Source organism: Danio rerio, chromosome 6, assembly GCF_049306965.1.
Source record: "Danio rerio strain Tuebingen ecotype United States chromosome 6, GRCz12tu, whole genome shotgun sequence".
Lineage (NCBI taxonomy): Eukaryota > Metazoa > Chordata > Actinopteri > Cypriniformes > Danionidae > Danio > Danio rerio.
Window position 1 is genome coordinate 18,491,731 of NC_133181.1, and position 22,902 is coordinate 18,514,632.

The following is a 22,902-nucleotide window of genomic DNA, read 5'->3' on the forward strand; positions in this document are numbered from 1 at the left end:
CAAGAGCTTTTAATTAGAACTAATTGGATTTATACCCCTTTTTGCCTATTTGTATTTTACAATTTTAGTTGCTATAGCAACGCGTGTTACGATATGAATTCTGACTGCATATAAAAACAATCAAACCCATCGCAATCTGTTGGTTGAGAGACGAGGCGACTTTGCAGAGCATTTCTGTGCGAATCCTGAGATTTCTGAAGCTGTTGGAGGATTTCTCAGAGAAAAAGACTTATTTTAAAGAGCACAATTTCTCTAATCATCTTTATTTTAGTTATTTTTCTGATTATTTTTTTAAATACAATTTTGTTGCTGTTTTTTCATTCCTTCTTCTTCTTCTTCTTCTTTACTTTGTTTTACATTTATTTTCATATTTGTCTGTTTTTGTCTGTTTTATTGCAGGTTGGAGGAGATTGTCCATGTCCCACATGGGTGAAGAAAGAGGAGGTGAGTGTTTTTAATCTTTCATTTGTTTGTCATTGTATATCACTGTATGATGCTGTATGATGTTTGACTAATATGAAAAGGATTGCAGAAGTTAACAAAAAAGATTCATTAAAAATGTTTTGATATACAGAAGATACACGGGACGGCACCACTGAGCTTCCTGGTTTTTTGGCTCCTGTGCCTTCACATTTGGCTGATTCTGCATCCACAGACCAGAGGAACAGCAAGAGGAAAAGGCAGAGCAGCAGCCAGCAAACACTGTCCACCTCGTCCAGCAGACCAGCCAAACGCTCTCGCAGAGGTCAGCACAGCTCATCTTCTAGATCTTATGGCTCAGAAATGAAATGATTTGTCATTGAAGAGACCGCAGCATGTTTTCTCTTTCTCTCTTTTCTTCATTTCTTGTGCTCTTCTGTGTTGCAGACTTGTACCTGAAGGGCCCGTTGCTGGGACGAGGTGGATTCGGCTCTGTGTTTGCTGGGATGCGCAGGTCTGATGGACTGCCAGTAAGAGATTTTCTTCCCTCCTTTGTTCAGACATGCTTTAGAAATGTTGCTGTCAGTAAATGTCATGTGTCACAATCAGGCAGGTGTGATTTACTCTGCTTTTCCTGTCTGCAGGTGGCCATCAAGTACGTTTCAAAGGACCGGACCCCCGAGCGACTGAAAGTTGTATGTTTTGATGTGAATCTGTTGTGTTTGCTGTGTTTGATTGAGTTCTGGATATAATGGAGGGTTTGTCCTGCAGGATGGTCAGGGTCGGCTGCCGCTTGAGGTGGCATTGATGACCCGTGTCACGTCAGCTCCTGCCTGCCCCAGTGTCCTGCAGCTGTTGGACTGGTTTGACCGTCCCAGACGCTACATCCTGATCCTGGAGCGACCGGATCCTTGCCAAGATCTCCAAAGCTTCTGTGAGGAGAACGGCTGTCTGGATGAGCGTCTGGCCAAGAAAGTGCTGGTGCAGCTGATTGCGGCCCTAAAACACTGCGAGAGCCGCGGCGTCCTGCACCGGGACGTCAAACCAGAAAACCTGCTGATCTCCACAGAGTCCCAGGAAATCAAGCTGCTGGACTTCGGCTGTGGAGATCTGCTGAAGCGCTCGGCCTACAAATACTTTGCAGGTGAGTTTGAGTTACAGAAGGAAACGTTCTGTTGATGTTTGTGAACTTCTGCTGATCCACTAAAGGGAATTTGTCTGTACTGGAGCATGTTGAGCAGATGTTTGTGGTCTTCTTATGTCTCTCAGGCACTCCTGCATACGCTCCTCCTGAGTGGTTTCGTAGACATCGCTACCATGCGACTCCAGCCACAGTCTGGTCAGTAGGAGTGACGCTCTACAACATCCTGTGTGACCGTTTCCCATTCAGAGGCGCACAGAGGGTCACGTCCAGAAGCAGACTGACCTTCCCTAGGAGCTTGTCAACAGGTAAGAGATTCAGACACATTCAGAGATAGCCTGGCGAGCGAGCAGAAGTGTGTTGTTGTGTGTTTCTGAAGACGGTGTTGTGTGTAACAGAGTGCCGTCAGCTGATTCGCTGGTGTCTCAGTGCAGCACCGGCTGATCGGCCCAGTTTAGATGACATTGAGAGCCATCCCTGGTTGCACTGCACAGGTGGCCAGTGACATTACACTTATCTAAATCCAACAGTCATGGCTTGGGTTGCATTGTCAGGTTCAGTGTAGATAAACGCTGTCAATGATTTGTAGAAGGAGAGCAGGAGGGGCAGAGGAACTGAGGAGAACAGATCCTGATCCTGAGCTTCCTCTGCTGCATCTGTGAGGCTCTGTGTGAAGCTGTACGAGCTGAAGACACACACACACACACACACACACACAAGCTAGTCTACACTTCCACTTAGAGAAAAACGGGGACAGATGTTAAATAAATCATAAACAATAAAGTTATTTTATACGCAATTACAGCAGTTTTTTTTGTCTTTACTGGTTTCACTAAAATGTAAATGTTCAAACCAAGGGCAGCACTGTGACTCAGTGGTTAGCACTGTAACCTCACAGCAAGAAGGTCGCTGGTTCGAGTACCAGCAGGGCCAGTTGGCATTTCTGTGTGGAGTTTGAATGTTCTCCATGTGTTGGCATGGGTTTCCCCCACAGTTCAGTGACATGTGGTTTATGTGAATTGAATAAACTAAATTGGCCATAGTGTGTTTGTGCATGTGAGAGTGTGTGGATGTTTCTCAGTACTGGGTTGAAGCTGGAAGGGCATCCGCTGTGTAAAACATATGCTGGATATTTTGGCGGTTCATTCCCCTGTGGTGACCCCTGATGAATAAAGGGACTAAGCTGAAGGAAAATGAATGAATGAACACAGACACTGGAGGAATTAGGAGACTCTGTTCAGTCAGATATGATCATGCTGTCTGTAGTGTGCTGAACTAACTAGACCAAACCTTTATTTGCAATATTTGATGTCTGAATTTAAAACATAAAAATCTAAACTAGCCGAATTGTTTTACTTAAACACAGATCTGTCGATAATAAACTCAGTAAATGTCCATACACGCATGCTGATATTTAACAAATGTTTTTTTATTTTGAGTGATCTTCAATTTTAGGTAAAAAAGAAAAGTTTCTATGAGAATTTGAAATGAACAATATTGTGTTTTTGTGGACATTGAACTACAAAATTTCAACATTGAAGAGTGCTGAATAGTTTTTTGATAATCTTCAATTCAAAGTTAGAAAAAATACAAATACTAAACTTCTTACGAGAATTTAAAGTAAACACTACTGTGTTTTTCTTCTTTTGTGCACATCAAATTGCAAATTATCCCAATATAGCGCAATAAATCTCTTTTTAGGACGATCTTCAGTTTCAGGTTAGAATACAATTATAATTTTGAAAGTAATTTAAAATGTACATATTGTTTTTTCATGTGTAGGTCAAAGTTTCAACAACTCAATTATTTTAAAAAGCATGTGCTCAAACTAAAAGAAGTAAAAAAGTGCTTTTGTGGTGCAGGGTCACGTCTCTCCTCAGTAAGTGATCATAGACAACACAAGGGGGCAATGTTCAGCACAGAGAATCACAATTTAACTAAAACGTATAAGACAGCGTGTTTTTCATCATCTCAACAGTTTGTCTAATGAAACACACAATAATTTAACATTTATTTTAACAAATACAGCGCATAGTGTTAATAACATTGTTTACTCTACACTTTGTACCGTGATCATGATGATTGTTTCCTTCAGTAATAAGCACTTTTCATATTTGCTTATTTATTTAGCTGTCTTTATCTTATAGCACTCTGTCTTGCTTTCTATATTTTTATCTGAACACAATCTCTACATTTTAAAGTATTTGTTTGCTTAAAATGAGTTCACAACTAAAATTAATGAACAAACTATTTGTTTTCTAAAACTAAATTTTCATCTGATTTGACTGCTGGACTGATCCATGATTGGGGGTGGGGGGACTCAATTGCACACATGTACTGATTAAAGTAAATTTGTATTTGTTAGAGCCTTATCCTACAAAATACGACAGGAAATGAGATTATATATAATTTATAGAAACTGTTATTAGTATTTATTGTTGCCTCCAGACTTCCTTGGGGCCCTAACTTCAGCTGCTTACTTCGCCTATTGGTTTAATCCACTTTAAACCCTGCTGTTGTCATTACTAAAGATATTAAGTCAATATAACTTCATATTAATAAAAATACCAAGTTTTGGCATCAAAGGTGTGTTTAACTTACTCATTAGGCAGCAAAAAACTTTAATTCATATTGTAAGTTCTCTAAACTTAACATTTAAATTTCTTTAAATGATTCACCATGTCTCTGTTTAAAATGATTGGTTGTGCTTGAGATTCTGCCTTGACAACCGCACTGATTGTTCAATATATGTTATTTGACTCAAGGTGGTCATTTTGCTTGTGATGCTGAATTCTGAAGCGCAGCAGGACAGAGGCACTACCTGAACTCATCTGACGAAAGAAAAAAGTTAAATTAGTCAGTAGATATTTAAATGCTGATATACATTTTTCTTAATTGATATACACGCTGGGGCAACACAGTGACTTAGTGGTTAGCATTGTCGACTTACAGTAAGAAGGTCGCTGGTTCGATTCACGGCCGGGCCAGTTAGCCCTTGTATTTTAAGTTATCTGTGCTTAAAAATTTAATTTAATGAAGAGACCACATTTGGTCAACTCAATTAATTGAATTGTAGAGTTGTAGATTTGAGTATTCTCAACTTATTAGTGTTTACAGTGTGAGTCAAAGAGTCATTCTGTGATGCTGCAGTGATGCTGAGTAAATAAGAGATCAGCTAAATCATCTAATAAGTAAAAATACAATTCCATACATATTCAAGTATAAATCACTGGCGCAGAAAACAAACAAAACCTACGTGAGACCAAGAGACTTTATTAAAAGAAAAATCATGAAATTAAGTCATACAATGCGTCATTCAGCAGCAATTATAACTTAAAGATTGTAGTCAGTTCTTGTTTTCTTAGACCTGTAGGGTCCAGCCAGTTGGTCCAATGACGGTATCCAATGGTGGATGAAGGTTCACTGCATGTTCGGCCTTTCCAGTGCACAATGTTGATCTATATTAAACTTAACTCATATCTGACTCCAATTTTAGTATGAGGTAGTTTAGAATATTAATATATTTATCCTCGTTTTATCTGACTCCAATTATAAAACATTGAGAAGGTTATTTTGTTTCCGTTCACATTAATTTAGATTATGATTGAATATTCTTTTGATTTGTTATTATACCTTATTCTCATTTATTCAGATTCCTATAGCATCTCGAGTCTTGCACCGGCCAGGTATACAATCTCTTAATACAAGCTTGTCAGTCTTGGTCATTAAACAGAGGCGATTAACCACTCTCCTAAAAAGGCAGAACCCTACTTACTCAATTTAGGAGATTTTTATGTGGTCCCCATAGATCTGTTATCTACTTAATCAAGACAAAGTATTTTAATAATAATCGCGCAGGATTATACGTTTGTAGATGAAGGCCTAAATATCCACATTTAAAGTAGTTTCAACAATATTTTGTTGTTCTAAATAGTTGGCCTTTTACAGTCCAAGTATACTTGAATAAATGCCAATTTATTAGTCGGATCTCTAACAACATTGTATAGCGTGCCACGCTGCTCCGTCTAACTTGTTTTATTCCGTTACTAACCTGTACAGTGGCTTGTAGTGCTATGGACAACAACATTTATCAGTGATAATAACACGAGGTTTGAATAATTCAAAACATAATTTATTAGTCAGGTAAATGTATTATGCCAAATTCAATCAGTCAATTCATAAACGATCAATACAAAACATCAAATTATCAAAGACAAATCCAAGATGAAAAAGATGCATTCCTGACTTCAAAAATATACATAACATGGATCAAACCATGTTATGGGCTGATCTGGTTAGGCAGAATCGCGCTGAATCTTTCTCAGACCTTACCTTAAATAATCCAAGAATTCCCTCAAGAAAGGGGGTGTGAATAACAAAAGGCATTCACACTTAGGGAAAAGTCACACCCTTCATAGTGGTTCAAAAGATGCCTGAAGTTATATATTTATTGTTTTGATTATGTCTATTTCTGAGAGAACGAGACCATTGTACCAATCTCACTGAGACATTTCAAATGATATCAAACATGATAGTTAAAGTCAGTTTGGTTAATCTAGAACATTCAAACATTGAAATGACCATATGCGTGAGTTGGGGGGATGAAGCTGAGTTTCAGCATACTCAGATGCAATTGCAGCAGGAACTGGTTTTTCCCGCATTCCCCCCTGGTGGGTTGTGGAGTCCATTGGCCCTGTTTTCAGCTCATGTTTTGAATTGTCAAAGACATCAAAAATATTTGTAATATTTCAATTCTTACAGACCTAAAATAAATGATTATCTTTGCAAAACGCATGATCTATTTTGTATATGGTGACATAACCTGTTATATGATGTTATACTGGATAAAGACTGCCAAGGGTGTTAAGACATTCAGAATAACACTATTTCAGACTCAGAATATGGCCATGATTATACAATTATAAGTCACTGGAGCACAATTAACTGTCTTTAGAAATAGAAATGACAGAAGCAAATACATATTTATTTTTACCTTCAAAAGTATCCTTGCAATGACGTGAAAATGAGATCGCAATGAAAAATGAGATTTTATGTCATATTATTAATCACATAAAATCTTACAGCAGTCAACACTGAAATCCATACATAATACATTACGTTTGAATGAATCCCATTTCTGTGATATAAATAATAAACATTCTGAACAGAGAACTGTAACATTGAGCAAATACAGCAGAGATACAATAGAACTCACAATGTAGTCACTATCTATTAAAACCAAGATTGGAAAAAAAAGAACTTGAATATATTTATTATTTATTATACAAATTTAACAGCAAATGACCTGTTAAAAAGTCACAACATTACATTCAAATCAGCTTCTGTTACTTGCTGCTTTACTTTAATCACAGTTGCGTTGCCCAAAAGGGTCAGTTCTTAAATGATTAAATTAATCTTTCTTAAGTATGTCTGGACGAATGTGACACCGTCACACTTTCAGTTCTCCAAGTCAATGCAGCACATCACGGTAATAAACAAAGATGTAAACAAAGTACATTGCTTTATGAACTATTACAATTACTTGAAGCGCAGTCAACATCAATGAAGTTGAGCCAAGTAAAAATGTCAAAGATTAAACAATCAGGCCCTTCTGAAGGCTGAAATAAATCATTAAACACTCATCTGGTTTGTAATCAATAACTATTTTCAGACCAAAGAATATCATGCGCTGAATGAAACAAACTGTGTTACTAAGAATAAATTAAGAATAAATGTCACCTTCAAATGTAAAACATCATTTTGTTTTCTATAAAAAGCGATTAGTTACTTTAATGAAGGGATCAAAACCGCTGCCTTAAAAGTGACCAATTGACTTCCCTTAAAATTATGAGAACCTATTAAGTTGACTTAACTTACCTTTTTATAGTCAACTAATTGCTTTTTACAGCGTAATTAAAATGAGATTTCATTTTTCTCAATCACAACATTCATGACTGCCCGTTTCGCCACTTACAAATTTAAAATGAAGCATATTTTCATACAATTTGTTGCTCACATTACATGTATGATAACTTAAATATATTTGAATATACTGTATAATATGAATAAAACAATTAGTTTGAAATAAATTAGAGTAATAACCGCTAGACATTCAGCATGCTAAGTTCCCCTTCGGTTGGGGAACTTCAGTGCCATGAATGGGAGGATTCGGATCAGAAGCCGCTTATCTGGAGAGTATTGAACGGGCCAATGAATGAAATTAATTGGCAGCGTAAGCTTGCGCAGGTGTGCGACATCTGCAATTATCTCAGCATATAAGCACACCTGAAGCCAGCAGACGCCATCCTTTTCGCTTCAGATCCTTTCTGAGTGAGTCGATGAGGGTTCCTCTTGCTGATCAGCACTTCAGAGCGAACGAGTGTGTCTCCCGGTCCAGAGTGGGTCTTCGCGGTGGCAGACGGTCGAGCTGGGTTACTCCCTTGCCTGCGGTTCTTTGGGTCCGGTCCTCCAGAGCGGTGCGTATAGTTAACTTTCGCAAGAGAGCGAGCCACCCCAGTTGCCTCCTGTTCTAAAAAAGCAGCGGGCGCTCGGGCAGATCTGAGGGTTTCAGCGGGAGCTAATCCGCCGCCCACGGGCTCGCGGACCTCTCGCTCCTCACGGCGCTCCATCCAAGCTTCGGGTGGTGAGAGTGATCCGTCTAACCAGATGGTAGCTCTCACACTCGCTGACACCGGAGATCAGATGTCCTCCGCGGCATCGGAGGGTGGGCTTTCACTGTCCGACGAAGATCCGGACCCGCTCGCCCCCTCCGGGCAGGTGAGCGCTGTCAAATCGGATCCTGAAGCGGACATGTTAGCCGTGCTTTCCCGGGCTGCTTCGGCCGTGGGGTTGGAGATGGTTTATCCCCCAGCTCCGCGGCCGGACCGACTAGATGGGTGCTACGTAGAGGACCAGAAGGCGAAGCCTTCGAAGCCTCTCGTCCCCTTCTTCCCGGAAGTGCACAGTAGGCTCACGCAGTCCTGGAGGGCACCTTTCTCTGCCCGTGCTGCGAGTGCCTCCGCTCTCACCGCCCTTGACGGCGGAGCTGCCAGGGGGTATGAGGCGATCCCGTCAGTGGAGCGCGCTGTCGCGGTCAATCTTTGTCCGCGCGGCGCCTCTACGTGGCGGGGTTTGCCCCGCCTCCCGTCCAAAGCCTGTAGGTTGTCTGCCTCCCTCGGAGCCAGAGCTTATAAGGCTGCGGGCCAGGCTGCTTCTGCTTTGCACGCGATGGCCACCTACCAGCGCCACCAAGCGCAGGCGCTGGCCGAGCTGCACGAGGGCGGGTCCAACCCAAGCTTATTACATGAGCTGCGCACCGCGACCGACTATGCTCTTCGGACTACTAAGTCCGCCGCGTGTGCGCTGGGGAGGACGATGTCCACACTTGTGGTTCAGGAACGCCACCTCTGGCTAAACCTGGCCGATATGCGCGACGTTGACAAAGTTCGCTTTCTTGACTCGCCCATATCCCAGGCTGGCCTGTTCGGCGACACCGTCGGTGAATTCACCCAGGAATTCAAGGCGGTGAAAGAGCAGTCGGATGCGATGGGCAATGTCATCTATCGGCGTGGCCGTAAGCCCGCTCCGCCCGCCGAGCCATCCACCTCCGCTGTTCCTCGCCGAGGGCGCCCGCCAACGAGTGCTGCCCCGCCCCCGCCTGCGCCTCCGGCCAAGCGGGCGCGGCGTTCACCTCGAAAGCAGGCAGCCCCTCCTGCCCAGGACGCCGTTAAGTCCGGTAAACGGACCGCGAAGCGTCCCTGAGACAGGCCATCCGGAGAAGAGGAAACTTGCTCTTTCCCCGCTGGAGGGCGGGGCCCCGATAACAACGGTACTTTTCAGTGCCACCAAAACATCAGTAAAAGAGCACTTTTTCCCTTCCCCGGATGTGACTGCACGAGTTCTGCCAGTCCGGGACGCGCTGCCTTCCGGCTCGCAGACTCTATGTGCTTCGCCAGTGGCTCACGAGCGCTGGGGGGACGGTCTCCCTTCCCTCAGCCCTCCAGCCCCCTCTCCGGAGTCAGGGTGCGGAGCCAGAGCGAATCGCTCTCCTCCAGCTCTTCCGCGGGACCTTCGTGCTTCCCGGATCAGCACACCCACTCCGCGCTGCCCCACCGCTGGTACGTCAGCGATTGTAGCGATGACTCCATTAGCGAGGGCTCTGCCTGCCTGGTTAGCGCGGGCCAGCCCCTCGCGGTGGCTCATACGCACAATCAGACTCGGTTACGCGATTCAGTTCGCGAAACGGCCCCCCAAGTTTACGGGCGTGTATTTCTCCAGGGTCAACCCCCTGTCCGCCCCTGTCTTGCGAGAGGAGATTGCTGCCCTCCTGGCGAAGGGTGCAATCGAGCCGGTTCCTCCAGCCGAGATGGAGAGTGGGTTTTACAGCCCATACTTCATCGTACCCAAAAAGAGCGGTGGGTCACGGCCAATCCTAGATCTGCGCGTTTTGAACCGCTGTCTGCACAAGCTGCCGTTCAGAATGCTCACGCAGAGGCGCATTCTCCAATGCGTTCGTCCTCGGGATTGGTTTGCAGCCATAGACCTGAAGGACGCGTATTTCCATGTCTCCATTCTTCCACGCCACCGCCAATTTCTGCGGTTTGCGTTCGAGGGTCGAGCGTGGCAGTATAAGGTCCTCCCCTTCGGGCTCTCTCTGTCTCCGCGGGTCTTCACCAAACTCGCGGAGGGTGCCCTAGCGCCCCTTAGGCTCGCGGGCATTCGCATACTCAGTTATCTCGACGACTGGCTGATTTTAGCCCACTCGCGGGAGCAATTGATTATGCACAGGGACGAGGTGCTTCGGCATCTCCGCCTACTGGGGCTTCAGGTCAACCGAGAAAAGAGCAAACTCGCCCCCGTGCAGAGGATTTCTTTTCTCGGGATGGAGCTGGACTCGATCACCATGGTAGCGCACCTCTCCGAGGAACGCGCTCGCCTGTTGCTGAACTGTCTGAGGGAGCTCGACCGCAAACTAGTGGTCCCACTGAAGTTCTTTCAGAGGCTCCTGGGGCATATGGCATCCGCAGCCGCCGTCACGCCGCTCGGGTTGCTCCATATGAGACCACTTCAGCACTGGCTTCACGATCGGGTCCCCAGACGCGCATGGCACGCGGGCACACACCGGGTCTCGGTTACTGCGCTGTGTCGCCGCGCCCTCAGCCCTTGGAACGACCCCTCGTTCCTACAGGCCGGTGTGCCTCTAGGACAGGCGTCCAGCCATGTTGTTGTTTCAACAGACGCTTCCAACACGGGTTGGGGAGCCGTGTGTCGCGGGCATGCGGCTGCGGGCCTCTGGAAGGGTGCCCAGCTGCATTGGCATATCAATCGCCTAGAGCTGTTGGCAGTGTTCCTCGCTCTCCACCGCTTTTTACCGGTGCTGGAGCGGCAACACGTGCTGGTCAGGACGGACAGTACGGCAGCGGCGGCGTATATCAACCGCATGGGGGGTATGCGCTCTCGCCGCATGTCTCAGCTCGCCCGCCGTCTGCTCCTCTGGAGTCACCCGCGGCTGAAATCGCTGCGCGCCATTCACGTCCCAGGCACGCTCAATCGTGCAGCCGATGCGCTCTCACGACAGCTGTTACGCCCTGGAGAATGGAGACTCCACCCCGAGTCTGTTCAGCTGATATGGGCGCGATTCGGGGAGGCCCAGATCGATCTGTTTGCTTCCCCCGAGAACGCTCACTGCCAGTTGTTTTTTTCCCTGACCGAGGGCTCTCTCGGCACGGATGCACTGGCCCACAGCTGGCCTCGGGGCATGCGCAAGTATGCGTTTCCCCCAGTGAGCCTGCTCGCGCAGTTTCTGTGCAAGGTCAGGGAGGACAAGGAACAGGTTCTGCTAGTTGCGCCCCTTTGGCCCAACCGGACCTGGATATCAGAGCTCTCACTCCTCGCGACGGCCCTCCCCTGGCGGATCCCTTTGAGAGAGGACCTACTCTCTCAGGGACAGGGCACCATCTGGCACCCTCGCCCCGATCTTTGGAACCTCCACGTGTGGTCCCTAGACGCGAGGAAGACTTAGGTAACCTACCGACTGCGGTGGTTAATACCATCACTCAGGCTAGAGCCCCCTCCACGAGGCGCGCCTACGCCCTGAAGTGGAGTCTATTCACTGAATGGTGCGTCTCTCGCAGAGAAGACCCCCGAAATTGCCAGATTAGTGTTGTGCTCTCTTTCCTTCAAGAGAAGTTGGACAGCAGGCTGTCGCCCTCCACTCTCAAGGTTTACGTGGCCGCCATCTCCGCTTATCATAGCGCGGTAGCTGGCGGCACCGTGGGAAAGCATAACCTGGTCATCCAGTTCCTTAGGGGTGCTAGGCGAATTAATCCATCTCGCCCCCCTCTCATGCCCTCTTGGGATCTCGCCCTCGTTCTCACGAGTCTGCGATCCGATCCCTTTGAGCCACTCGAATCAGTATCTCTAAGATTTCTGTCCCTGAAGACAGCTCTGCTGGTTGCGTTGGCCTCCATCAAGAGGGTCGGGGACCTGGAGGCATTTTCGGTCAGTGACTCGTGCCTGGAATTCGGGCCGGATTACTCTCACGTTATCCTGAGACCCCGCCCCGGTTATGTGCCCAAGGTTCCTACCACCTCCTTTAGAGATCAGGTAGTGAACCTGCAAGCGCTGCCCCCAGAGGAGGCAGACCCAGCCCTTTCTTTACTTTGTCCAGTTCGCGCTCTGCGCATTTATGTGGACCGTACTCAGAATTTTAGATCATCTGAGCAGCTCTTTGTCTGTTATGGCGGTCGGCAGCAGGGGAGTGCCGTATCGAAACAAAGATTATCCCACTGGATTGTGGATGCCATTTCACTCGCTTATTCGAGTCGAGGTCAGCCGTGTCCCCCGGGAGTACGTGCACACTCCACTCGGAGCGTTGCATCCTCTTGGGCGCGTGCACGCGGCGCCTCTCTAACAGACATCTGTAGAGCTGCGGGCTGGGCGACACCCAACACATTTGCAAGGTTTTACAATCTGGGAGTGGAGCCGGTTTCCTCAAGGGTATTAGGTAACCCTTTGGTGATTGAGGAGACAACTCGGTAGGGTGTTGAAACACGCTTGCGGCGCCATTCTCCCTAACACGGAGGTACGTGCGCCTTTTTTATCTGTCAGTAAAGTTCCCCGTCAGGTGAGCCCTGCAGATTCCTCCGTGGCCCCCAGCACTGACTCAGCGGAGGAGTCACTTGCTGGCCCACTACGTTGTAGGTCTGCCCGCTGGTCAGCCCGCGTTTTGGGTATAGGTGCCTGCTATGCGTGATTCCCACTAGGCGATCCCATATGCTTATTCCGCCACGGTTAAGTCCCGTGTCTTCCCTCTCCGCTAACCACTCTTTTGCTATGCGTACTCCCCCTTTTTAGGGCTAGTTCATAGGTAAATTCTGCCATCTACCCCCCCCTTGGGTAACGGATGGCCTCCGCAGCGTCCTCCCTATCGGGATTGCACGCTTCCCAACGTACTGTCGTATTTCCTAGAATTATCTAGATGCTCACGACTTCCCAAAAAATATATCTAAATCCGTAAAACTTCTGTTGAAGTAGGATAAATTAGGGCCAGGGACACGTTGGAGGACCGCGCCCCCCATGATGTGGGTGCGTCACGCTTGCTTGACTATCTCCTCATCGGGGGTGTTGGTAAGGTGCAGTCATTATGGCGCTTTCCATATTCTCCCATTCATGGCACTGAAGTTCCCCAACCGAAGGGGAACGTTCGAGGTTCCCCGAGGAGGGGAACGGAAGTGCCATATTCCGTCGCCATAATGACTGTCCCTTAGCTGTTTGAAAGTCTCTTCAGCTTAAAAGGATGGCGTCTGCTGGCTTCAGGTGTGCTTATATGCTGAGATAATTGCAGATGTCGCACACCTGCGCAAGCTTACGCTGCCAATTAATTTCATTCATTGGCCCGTTCAATACTCTCCAGATAAGCGGCTTCTGATCCGAATCCTCCCATTCATGGCACTGAAGTTCCCCTTCTCGGGGAACGAAGGGTTACTTCTGTAACCTCGAACGTTTCTGTGCTATAACTCTAAACTAGATTTAATTAAGAATTATTCTTTCCTGCAACTGCTTTTTCAAAAAAAATAAAAATGTTATCCTGGCAGTACTGACCACCACCAAATTCAACCACACTGCTAAGAAAAAAAAAACTGCTGCTGCCACTACTGCTATGCTAACTACTAACACTACTACTACTACTACTACTAATGATAATAATAATATATTTCCTAAATAAAAATCAGTATAGAATTATTTTTGAAGACAAGATAGAAACATTGGTTTAGTGAGGATCATTAAAAAGTGAGCTTTAGCTTTAAAAATAAATCTGTAATAATAAAAGATTGTTGTAATTTTACTTTATTTATTCATCAATTAAATTTAGCCTTGGTATCTACAACACTTCTCTTTAAACTTTTGCATTCCTTTACGTTTGATTACAGTATTTTTTTAAATAAATATATTAAGTACATTTAATTCAGAACTTACACACATCTATGTTTAGCATTTATTCTGTTACTTGCTTTGAATCTCACCTGGCGTTTATAAGATACTGTGCCAGGCTGATGTTGGCAGGTGTTCCAGTAATGGTGATCTGGCGGTTTGATGACCCCTCCATGGCATTAGCAATTTGGATCTGAGCCCCAGACATCTGACGGATTTCATTAATTTTGGTGCCCTGATGTCCAATTATACAGCCTATTAGCTGAAAATATAAAGTAGACAGATTAAAATGAGTTCAAGGCGTGTTCTTTACATTCTTCTTTGATTAGGGGTATAACGATACATCATAATGTGAAACTGTGAAATATAAATGTGCTGATGTGCATCGCTTGTGTAAACGATAGGACTTGCAATACTGAACTTGTTTTTTTTGCAGTACTCGGCTTATTGTATAAGGTATATTTCACCCAAAAAGGTCAATTCTGTTTTCCTGTATAAGGAAGTAATAATGAAAATGCTTCTAAAAGACTGAAGTCAGAAAGTAATTTGAGCACAAACATCAACATATTCTCATATAAATCATCAACTGCAATGCAGAAAAAAATATGTGAAAGTAATAATGAAAAGGCATCAAACAGCTTGAAAAAACAAAACAAACAATAAAAACTAAGAAAATACAAATTTTATATTAAGAAAAAATAAGAAAACATTTTATAACTTTCCTTTAACAATTATGTGCCAACATCAATATATGAGATATAAAGCAATCATCAGTAAGGATGATCAAGTTCAATGTAAATGCAGTTTTGAAGAAAAAACAGATATAAAAGTTAAAATGAAACCTGAGGATGGAAGCATTTTTAAACAAATTTGAAATAGGAAAACTTTTTTTAACTTTTACTCGAACAATCATGTGCAAACATCAATCCTGAGATATAAAAGAGTCTGTAAGAAACATTAGTTGTAATGTAACTGCAGTGTAGAGTGTCTTTAAAAAATATCTAGTCCATTATTATGTGCCGTCATCATAGCAAAGAAAAGAAATCAGTTATTAGAAATGAGTTATTAAAACTATTCTTTAGAAATGGGTGTCATGGTGGCACAGTGGGTAGTACGATTGCCTCACAGCAACAAGGTCGGTGGTTTAAGCCTCAGCTGGGTCAGTTGGTGTTTCTGTGTGGAGTTTGCATGTTTTCCCCGTGTTTGTGTGGGTTTTCTCCGGGTGCTCCTTTTCCCCCACAATCCAAAGTACAAGTTAAAGAACACAGAATCCAAGGAAGCAGTGAGGTCACAGTATTAATGATTACTGTTTGTCAGCAAAAATTAATGCTAGCAGAACCCTTACTGCTAGTGTCTCCTCCCCAGGATGTCCATAAACCACAGTCTGCCACACCAGGGAACACTGCTTGGGGTAGTTCACACCAAAGATGTAGAATGCTTTATAGCAAACGTCCACTTTAGCAAGTAATGTACTTTGCAATAATAAATAGCACAGCACGTGAGCAAAGGCTTGAAAGAAGTGGTGGTCTCCAAGGACGAGAACATGAGGAAACTCAATAGATTCTTGAATTCAATGGATGAAGATACTCAGCAATATTGGTCCCAATCTGAAAAAATAAATAGAATTAAGATTTATTAAAAACTCAAAAGTGTAAAAGTTAAATATCTTTAGAGTTAACTTTAGAACACCTAAAATACCTTTAGAAGCAATTAAGGCCATAACACACCAAGCTATCAGCCAGTGTTGGCATTAGTTAACCACTGACCATGGCACCATGCTGCAATTTTTTGGCCCGAGTGAAGATGACAATGCAACAACAGGTTTGCCTAAGGAACCTTTTTTAATAAGTAATAGTAAGGCAAGATGAGCATTTGAAATTATTAAGTATTTAATTGTGTTTTCTTAATGAGAATAGATAAGACCCTTCTTCCTGAGCTGGGACTGTTTGCAACCGTATTTGTATCATTTGAAGCCGCATTTAAATTTTCTTTAAGCACTTCAAAAATGAGGCACAATCTCAGTCCATGAAGATGGATAAAATTGCTGAAATATTTTCCTAAAAAAAAATCTTTCTGACTGAAGAAAGAATGACATGAACATCTTGGGTGACAAGGGGGTGAGAACATTATGTGTGAACCTTTTGTTGGAAGTGGACTTCTCCTTTAATGAAAATAATTGGCTTACAGGTCATTTAGAGTTTGTTGCATTCACTATCTATATAAAGCATCTTACCAGAAAAAAATTGATAAACCATAGCTGTGACCAAATCACAACTTTCACAAAACCGTCATCTTTTTATGTTTTACGCAGCAGATGCCCTTTCAACTGCAACCCATCACACTCTCATTTACACACACACTATGGACAATTTAGCTTACCCAATTCAGCTACACCGCATGTCATTGGACTGTGGGGGGGAAACCCATCCGAGGCTCAAACCAGCGACCATCTTGCTGTGAGGCGACAGCACTACCCAGTGTGCCCCCATGCCACCCTAATAACAAACATAAAAATAACATTTTCATTGTTAATAAAATAACTAAGACAAGCATTATGCATTAAATGCATCATTATGCATCAAGAAACCTTTAATTGAATCCTTACCCTCTGAATTCTATTCAAATTGACCTAAAAACGAGGAAAGGTTCGCTCCTGTGCTAAAAATAAAACAAGAGAATGTCACTAATTGCATGAACAGCAGATTTTAAAAAATAACCAGACAAAGACAAATTGGCATTAAAGTTTAATCTTTCAGTTTGAAGTGTTGAAGTGGCTAATGATTACTAGGGCTGCCCCCTAATAATTGAATAACCATTAGTCAACTAAAAATTTATTATTCATTCATTCATTTTCTTTTCAGCTTTGTCGCTTTATTAATCTGGGGTAACCACAATGGAATGAACCACCAACATATCCAGCATAAGTTTTATGCAGCAGATGCCCTTTCAGCTGCAACCCATCACTGGGAAACAAATACTCATTCACACACATACACCATTGACAATTTAGTCTACCCAATTCACCTTTACCACATGTCTTTGGAAACCGGGGCACCTGGAGGAAACCCACGCGAACACGGGGAGAACATGCAAACTCCACACAGAAACGCCTATTGACCCAGCCAAGGATCGATCAAGTGACCTTGTTGCTATGAGGCGAATGTGCTACCCACTGCGTCACCATGCACCCCAAAATTTATTAGTTGCAGAAAAAAAGTCCACACTGGCAAAGTCAATGTATGCTGCATGAATCCGCTGTGTAAAAAATATGCTGGATAAGTTGGCGGTTCATTCTGCTGTGGCGACCCCAGATTAATAAAGGGACTGAGTCAAAAAGAAAATGAATCAATGAATAAAAGGTTTATTAATAAATCTGTAATTATTCAACTAATGCTTCAAATAAACATCACAAGTCAACCAGACAAATGTTTAGACAAGGGCAGCCCTAATGATTACAATGAACCAAGTAAAATATTATTACATACCTTCAAATGTGGGGATTAACTCCTCAAGATTGCATTCTTTTAGTTTGATTTTCACGCAATTATCCATCTGAAAAAGAATAACAAATAAAAGCGTTTAAGCAAAATTAAGTAAAAAAAAGATCATGTTAGCCAAAAGTCACTATATCAAACAAATACTCCTAAATGATAATAATTATCCAGGGTGTCACATAAAACGGATGTCAAACTTTTTCTTTTTGCAGTCGAAGATGATTAGGTTGGAATTAGCCTTAGCTCAGACATTTCCGTTTGCATGAAACGACCCTTACATACAGGATTAATTAAAGATATGTCAAATCACGTCTAGAATGTAAAATGCTCATAGTAAATTAATAACATTTGCTATTCAATGTACAGCTAAACAAAATGTACATGCAGAGCAGGACAATTATTGTATATATTTTGATTAAAAAAAAAATTGTTAGAGAAGCTGAATTCAACAATTATGCATCAAAGTATTGTCACAAAAATCCATGAACAAACTTAAGAAATACAAGAGTAAAAATACTACTTACTGCTTTACAGTTAACACCTCAGAAAGATCACAAATCACAGTAACGTTACTTACTGTCATCACCTAGCCAACATAAAAATCTGTGTCATTCAAAAGGCATTTTATTACAATAAAAAGCTCCTAAATTATCCTAGGTGTTGTGTTTATAAAGTGGTCATCAAACATGCTTCACGTTAGTTCCATTAGTTACCTTATACTTTTCAAGCTCCTTCCGATGCCATGCGCGCTTTCCCGTCCACCGATCAACAGGATGGCTGTGAGGCGGAGCAGCAGGTCGGGCGTGAGGCGAGCACAGGTCAGGCGTTAGGCGGAGCAACAGCTCGGGCGTCAGGCGGAGCAACAGCTCGGGCGTCAGGCGGAGAAACAGGTCGCCGTCAGGCGGAGAAACAGGTCCGGAGAAACAGGTCGGTCGTCAGGCGGACTCGGAGAAACAGAAAAAAAAGCGCGTGTATATTATACTAAGTAAACTAAGTGTGTTATTTCTTATGAAAATTGTTAAATACACACTAAATAACTTGCGTCTCAGACAGAATTTCACTCGCTTCCCCTCAAAGACAGCGCAAAGAAAATGGCGGTTTCTCACGTTGATGTCCCTGCATGTTGACGTGACGTGCGTGCTCTCTTTCACGTCCGTGTTCCCAACCCAGCACTGCTGGGTTATAGATAAAGACCGATTTTCAACCCAAATTGGGTTGAATCAACCCAATTTTGTTACCCAGCAGTCTCAACCCAGCATTTGGGTTAAAAAACCAACCCAGCTTTTTTAGAGTGTATTACGCTGATAATGCTGTTTCATGGCCGTGAAATCACACGTTTGTTTACCACAGAGATATAACAGATGATACATTTGTAAATAATGTTCACTTTGTTGCACAGAGAGAGATTCCTTTGCTTCATAAGACCTCAGTGCATCGTCAGGACTTGAGTGTATCGTTACACCCCTATCTATGATACAGTTTCCCCAAAAACTGCCTCTCAAAGTTCATGAGTACTGGCCTGTGAACTGGCATCCACACCTATTAACAGAACAAATGCAGGAGAACTGAGAAATACAGAGAACATTGAACACAACATTAAGCATGGTTAAACTGTGCAACTGTCCAAATCTGTTATAAAACACAAATAAATCTAATGGAGAATTTCCTGATTTACAGTAAAATACTGTTCATTTTTACAAAGCGACTGACATTCCAGGAGTTTCTAATGGCACTTCACATTTAACTCTTTATTCACTTTTATTTACTGATTGTTCTTAATTGTTCTTATTATAAACAGGTTCATGTTAAATTCTGTTATTAATTTTAGGTTTTTGTTGCATGTCTCAGGGATGTCAATGGGAAGCACCAAGGAATGTCATGCAGCTCACAATCCCAGGAAAGTGCCAACTTCACCCTAAAGTACTCCAGCTGATATGGGGGTGTTTTGGAGAAACTCAGGTGTACCTGTTTGCTTTAGCCAAGACCGGCCACTGCTCCGCTCAGCACAGATGCACTGGCTCACTGCTGGCTTCGGACATGTGTATCAGGCAAGTTTGCGTTTCCCTAGTGAGTCTTCTTGTACAGACCCTGTGCAAGGTCAGGGAGGACGAGGAGCAGATCTTGCTGGTTGCACCACACTGGCCCACCCAGACCTGGTTTCCAGAACTCACACTCCTCGGGACAGACCCTCCCTGACAGATTCTCCTGAGAAAGGACCTTCTTTCTCAAGGAGGTTTTCTATCTGGCACTTACGTCCAGATCAGAAAAAGGAGAAGGTAGTTGGAATTTTTATATATTTAAAGAAGGCATTTGATACAATAAATGATAATATATTGGTAAACAAATGATAAAGGTTTGGTATTAGAGAAGTAGCCTTGGACTGAATAAGCAGTTATTTAAAAAATAGGCAACAGTTTGTGGAAATTGGCAACCATAAATCTTCATATCTAAATGTAAAGTGTGGCATAGCACAAGGATCAGTTTTAGGTCCAATATTGTTTATAATTCACATGAATGATCTGTGTAAGATATCAGAGTTGTTTAAGTTTATATTATTTGCAGATGATAAAAGTTTCTTTTGTTCTGGGGATAATTTACTAAAACTTATGGAGTTGATTAAAACAGAAATTAATTAATTAAAATAATGGTTTGACTTAAACAAATTGTCATTAAATATAAGTAAAACAAAGGTTATGTTATTTGGAAATGCAAACAGCTGAAGAGTGAAAAGTAGCCTACACACAGATTTGCAAACCCCACCTAAAGTTACAACGTAATGGCGCCGATGACAGCGATCATGACATGTGGTGAATGTTGATCCGTGTTTTCGGAGAAGGTGACTGAAGCTCGATGCGTTGCATTCACTGCGTGTTCAGCGCAAATGTCCGCTAAATGTGAAATCTAACACTGTACACATCATCCCCAAAGAAGCTCGCCTTTGCTAAGTTTAAACTGAATCTGCGGCTCATAACAAAGAGCAGTATTGTGCTGGTGGTCATCACGAGAATCCTGCTCTGCCTGCTTATAAATTGGTGCGCTGACTCGCCTGCTTTCCACAAACAGAAGAAAGAAAATCAGCTCATAACAAGACTGAGCATTTAAAATGACACAAACCCAGATCAAAACCTTTAAAGAGTGATAGAAGTGAGACTTTTATTACTTTCTTTTGTCCATTCTTTCTTGAATTACTAACTAAAAACAGTTTTGCAGCTTTCAGCCTTGAATTAAATGATTTATTATAATCTTTTGTTTGTTTTGTAGCAGAAATATTATTTATTAGATAAAAACAATAGTGCAAAACAAAAATATTTCTTACTGCAATGCTTCATTTTAGTTTGATGCAAACCATGAATTTATTTATAAACTTACATTCAAGCACATTCAGGGCAGCACGATCATGAGAGATGTAATTCATTGTTAGTATTATTGTCATCATTAATATTTAATAATGATTAGACATACATTTTGGAATTATTGCACACAAATATAAATAAGTCATCTCAGCATTAGTTAGATAGTTGTTTCTGGTTTTTGTTAGTCCTAATTGATGTTGTTCAAATACAATCAATCCCTTAAAATACAAAAAGTCATTAGACTGATGGAAAATGTGGGCTATTTGGAGAATACAAATCCTTTATATTTAAAATGAAAGATACTCAAGTTCAAAGATTTGGTTCAATTTAAAACAGCACAATTTATGTTTAAAGCTAGGAATGAATTACTTCCAAAATGCATGCAAAAATTATTTGAAGAAAGACAAGAGGGATATAATCTGAGAGAAGAACTAAGGTTTAGGAGGTTGAAAACAAGGACAACTTTAACAAGTTTGTGTATGTCTGTCTGTGATGTGAAATTATGGAACAGTCTAGATCAGACTCCCAAACAATGTCAGGATAATAATCAATTGAAAAAGTTGTATAAATGTATATTATTAAAGGAATATAATGATGAAGGTGATTGAAAAAGGATAAAACGAGAAAGGTATGATGAAGTTTTAATTAATGGCTATTTGCAGTGAATTTTTTTCCTTTGGGTCTGTTACAAAATGTAAAGGTACAATTGGAATCAAACATATAATTTGTCAAAGATATCAAAAGGATAAAATATATTTTATGAAAAAGAAGAGATCAGTAAAAGAAGAAATCAGTTTAAGTAATAGACGAATGATGTGTGTGGTGATGGGGTGGGAAAATAATAAGCTTGTGCTTCATCCCACTCCATTTTCCACCATGTTGAAATGTATTTTTTGTTAATGATGTTTTATGTGTGATATTTCTGTTTGGAAATAAATAAATCAAATCAAATCTCTGAAACCTTCATGTGTGATCTATAGACATGACATAGAAACCTTAAGTGACCTGGCAGCATCGGTAGCTGACCTCTCATGCCCTTTTGGGATCACTCTGTGGTCCTCTGCGCACTGCAAAGAGAGCCGCTTGATTCAATATCTTTAAGTTTTCTTTTCTTGAAGACAGCTCTGCTCATCACACTGGCTTCTATTAATAGAGTCCGGGACCTGGAGGCATTTTCTGTCAGCAAATCATGCTTGGAATTTGGGCCAGCTAACTCTCACATTGTCCTGAGACTCTGGCCTGGCTATGTGCCCAAGGTTCCTACCACTCCAGATCAGATAGTGAGACTTTAAGCATTGACCCTGGAGGAGGCTTACTTAACCCCTCCATTGCTGTGATGAGGTCGCACACTGGGTGTTTACGTGGCCCAAACAGAGCATTCTCTAGTCTGTTTTTTTTTCTTTTTGTTTTATTTTGCTTTGTGTCTGTTTCGGCAGTCGGCAGAAGGAAAGTGCCATATCAAGCAGAGGCTGGCACACTGGGTTGTGGATGCCATCGCCCTTGTGTATCATACCCAAATCAAGGTGTGTCCTCAGGGATAAGTGCACACTCAACTGGAAGTCCCGCATCCTCCTGGGCATTAGCAAGCAGAGCCTCTCTAACAGACAACTGTAGAGCTGCGGCTGGGCAACACTTAAAACATTTGTGAGATTCTACTATCTCTGAGTACATGTACATGTGATTTCTCAGGTTTTTTTTAATTTTTAATAAATTTGCAACAATTAAAAAAAAATCACATTGTCATTATGGGGTATTGTGTGTAGAATTTAGAGGTAATAAATGAATTTGACTCATTTTGAATTAAGGTTGTAACATAAAAATGTGGTTAAAGTGAAGCGCTATGAAAACTTTCCAGATGCTCTGACTGTACTGATACTTTACATTTGTCCATGACTGGGTTGACACAATGTGAGGTTTGTTTACTGTTTTTCTACTTGCAGATTATTTGTAAAAAGTGCAGGAGCTTGACCAACATTCATTTCTTACAGTCTAAGGTCTAATTAATACAACAACTGTGGTTTAATCAAAACTCTCAAACAATTTAGTCTCGAAGGCACTTTAT

At 42.4% G+C, this 22,902-nt stretch overlaps 1 protein-coding gene and 1 long non-coding RNA gene across 5 annotated transcripts; one reads left to right on the forward strand and one right to left on the reverse strand.

Annotated features, from left to right (window-relative positions):
* Positions 1 to 138: 138 nt before the first annotated feature.
* LOC137495902 (serine/threonine-protein kinase pim-3-like) lies at positions 139 to 22,563 on the forward strand. 3 transcript variants are annotated; one of them, XM_073953912.1, is made up of 8 exons: positions 139 to 444; positions 575 to 745; positions 868 to 950; positions 1,065 to 1,115; positions 1,192 to 1,564; positions 1,690 to 1,869; positions 1,960 to 2,055; positions 2,151 to 2,358. In XM_073953912.1, exons 1-8 carry the CDS (start codon positions 417 to 419, stop codon positions 2,177 to 2,179), a joined length of 1,011 nt encoding a protein of 336 aa, XP_073810013.1. In that variant the 5' UTR covers positions 139 to 416; the 3' UTR covers positions 2,180 to 2,358. The 3 variants fall into 3 exon arrangements, with proteins under 3 accessions (XP_073810013.1, XP_073810014.1, XP_073810011.1); XM_073953913.1 differs by lacking the exons at positions 1,960 to 2,055; positions 2,151 to 2,358 and adding an exon at positions 19,336 to 22,563; XM_073953910.1 differs by lacking the exons at positions 1,960 to 2,055; positions 2,151 to 2,358 and adding an exon at positions 19,316 to 21,797.
* LOC101884741 (uncharacterized) lies at positions 14,486 to 18,259 on the reverse strand. 2 transcript variants are annotated; one of them, XR_012407829.1, is made up of 6 exons: positions 18,201 to 18,259; positions 18,012 to 18,073; positions 17,479 to 17,545; positions 16,599 to 16,646; positions 16,373 to 16,488; positions 14,486 to 15,600 (listed from the first exon to the last, which is right to left on the reverse strand). It is a non-coding gene; the product is annotated as an uncharacterized lncRNA (long non-coding RNA). The 2 variants fall into 2 exon arrangements; XR_011015954.2 differs by having other exon boundaries at positions 16,599 to 16,651.
* Positions 22,564 to 22,902: the final 339 nt, after the last annotated feature.